We start from the raw sequence: 2,855 nt of genomic DNA, 5'->3' as shown, positions 1-2,855 counted from the left end.
TCGATCCCGTCGCTGGTGGCTGTGAAGTGCATAGCTGCCGGTGGCTCGATCACAAGGTAGGTTTTCGTCTGTGCTGTTGTGGTAAGGGCAATTAATCTACCCCAAGAGAAATTGAGTACATAACATTTGGTCCTTCGAGCCGGATATCAACCGGTGTGATACGTCCATCCGCGAATATTCGTGACCCTTCCTTCCAACGAGTTTGTGCCCGAATGAGTAAAAAGTTGAAACCTACGATCGTAGTAAAGTAGTACCCTTAAAAACTGTGAGTGTTGAGAGTGAACTGTAGTGAAAAGTGTAATCATGACGAAATTGAAGCAATTAATTCATCAACGAGGACAAGTAAAAGCGCGAGTGACAATGATCGTCCAGAAGCTAAACGAAGCTATGGACGAACCTGAAACAGCGAGCCTTTCTCAGTTAAAGGCTTATGAGAAGAAATTGGAACTACATTATTCGGAGTATGCGGTGAAGCATGACTTGATCGTGGCTCAGTGTACTAGTGAAAACATGGAGGATCAGGACAATAAGTTGGACGAGTTTGACGAGCTGCACACGGAGGCGTTAGTGAAGCTGAATCAACTGTTGGAGTTACTTCGTGCTGATCCACAACCTAATAATGGAGTTCCCCAAGTGATTGTGACTCAGCAACCTCTGAAGACGCCGATCCCAACCTTCGATGGGAAGTACGAAGGTTGGCCAAAATTCAAAGCTCTCTTCAATGACTTGATCCGAAAGTGTGGCGACTCCGATGCAACTAAACTGCAATACCTGGACAAGGCGCTGATCGGTGAAGCTTCCGGTATCCTTAATGCCAGAATTATCAATGACAACAACTATCAGCAAGCATGGGAGTTGTTAGAGAAGCGCTTTGAAAATCCGAGAGTGATTATTGACACCCATATTTCCGGTTTATTGTCGATGAAACCGATAGCCAAACAAAGCTTCAAGGAGCTAAGAAACCTTATCGATACATGCAATCGCCACGTGGAAGGATTGCGGTTCATGGAGCAGGAGGTTGTTGGAACAGCCGGTCTAATCGTGGTGAAGCTACTTACAATGTGCCTTGATGGAGAAACGCGGAAGCAGTGGGAGCTCACCATGGAGCACGGAGAACTTCCTGACCTCGAAGAATCCATGAAGTTCTTAAGAAGTTATTGCCAGGTACTTGATAGATGTGAAGTAGACAAGGCGTCCTCAGCTAAGGCAGCTGTTAAGCCTCCTATGATGGGGAAAACCAGCTCATCGCAAAGAACCTCCAATCCAGCAACATCCAGTTCACCGGAGAATGTGTGTGAAATATGCGCGGGTCAACACTGCAATTACAAGTGTCCTTCTTTCTTGAGCATGAGTGTTGATCAGCGTGTTACCAAGGTGAAGCAAATCGGACTATGTTTCAACTGCCTTAGGAAAGGCCATCAAATCAGGGCTTGTCCATCAGATAAGTCATGCTCGAGGTGTTCCAAAAAGCATCATACCATGTTGCACTTCGAGCAGGTATCCCAAGCTGAGCCGAAGCAGAAAACTCCAGGTGGAACATCCAAGCCGCAGGAGATGCAGACAGCAGCAGCTGTTCCTGAGGATCCTGTGTCTACAGCCTGTTCCAGTATGCAACAACGAGCGAAACAAGTGTTTTTGATGACCGCATTGGTGAATGTTACGTCAAAGAGTGGAAGGAACTTCAAGTTGCGTGCTCTCTTCGATTCCGGGTCTCAGATCAACCTGGTTTCTGAATCTGCTGTAAAACTGCTAGCGCTTCCGAAGTATCCTGCCAACGTGCCAGTCGTAGGAGTGGGTGGCGCCAGATCTCAAATTCGTCATCGTGTGATCCTGAAGTGTTTCTCCGACTACACCGATTTCCAAAGTGACATGGACTGTTTGGTGACAGCTAGAGTGACAGGAAAGATTCCATCTGTTCCAGTTGACATCTCGGAGTGGAAGTTCCCGAGTGGTATTGTGTTGGCCGATCCAAGCTTCAACGAACCGAGAGAAGTGGACCTACTGATCGGTGCCGAGCTGTTTTTCAAAATCCTGAAACAAGCTCAGCTGAAACTCTCTGATAATCTACCCGTACTGTACGAGACTCAGTTCGGATGGATTATTGCCGGTGCTTTAGAAGAGTCCGAGGAGGAAGTCGTCAACGTGCTATGCGCCACAAATGAGGATCTGTTGCTGAAGAGCATTCAGAGGTTTTTCGAGCAAGAAGAACTTCCAGAAGAAAAAGTCCTGACGAATGAAGAGCAAGCGATAGAAGATCACTTCTGCAAAACATATCGACGAGATGAGGATGGCCGATTCGTGGTTCAACTACCGTTCCGTGAGTCCATCAATGAACTAGGAAACTCCCGATCATTAGCGTTGAAGAGGTTCCTGTCAATTGAGAAACATCTAACCAATAAACCCGAGATGAAAGAGATGTACCAAGAGTTTATGCAGGAGTACAAAGACCTTGGTCATTGCCACGAGATCCGTGAGGATGACGATCCGCCTGACCGACAGAGCTACTATTTGCCACATCATGCTGTACTTAAACCTACGAGTACCAGCACAAAGTTACGTGTTGTATTTGACGCCAAGGTGAAGTCTAACGGATTATCCCTCAACGAAGTTTTGATGATTGGCCCGAAGATTCAGAACGATCTGTTCACAATCCAATTACGTTTCCGGATGCACATATATGCATTTTCTGGAGACGTTGAGAAAATGTTTAGACAAGTGAAACTTGATCCAAGACAGACACATTACCACAGAACTTTCTGGCGTGACCAACCGATGGACCCGATAAAGGTGATGGAGTTGTTAACGGTGACCTACGGGACATCTCCTGCATCGTTTTTGGCAGTGAGGTCCATGGT

At 46.5% G+C, this 2,855-nt stretch overlaps 1 protein-coding gene across 1 annotated transcript; it reads left to right on the top strand.

Moving 5' to 3' along the window:
• Positions 1-360: 360 nt before the first annotated feature.
• Positions 361-2,523, top strand: LOC135714877 (uncharacterized; the record flags this gene model as incomplete). The annotated part of the gene is made up of 1 exon (XM_065238294.1): positions 361-2,523. A coding segment is annotated over exon 1 (2,163 nt), but the record flags the coding sequence as incomplete, so codon positions are not given.
• Positions 2,524-2,855: the final 332 nt, after the last annotated feature.

The sequence above is a fragment of the Ochlerotatus camptorhynchus genome, unplaced genomic scaffold (genome assembly GCF_037179485.1).
Source record: "Ochlerotatus camptorhynchus isolate MF236.1 unplaced genomic scaffold, CSIRO-AGI_Acam_v1.1 ptg000749l, whole genome shotgun sequence".
NCBI lineage: Eukaryota > Metazoa > Arthropoda > Insecta > Diptera > Culicidae > Ochlerotatus > Ochlerotatus camptorhynchus.
Note: the sequence above shows the minus strand (reverse complement) of the source record. Positions and strands in the feature narration are given on the sequence as shown.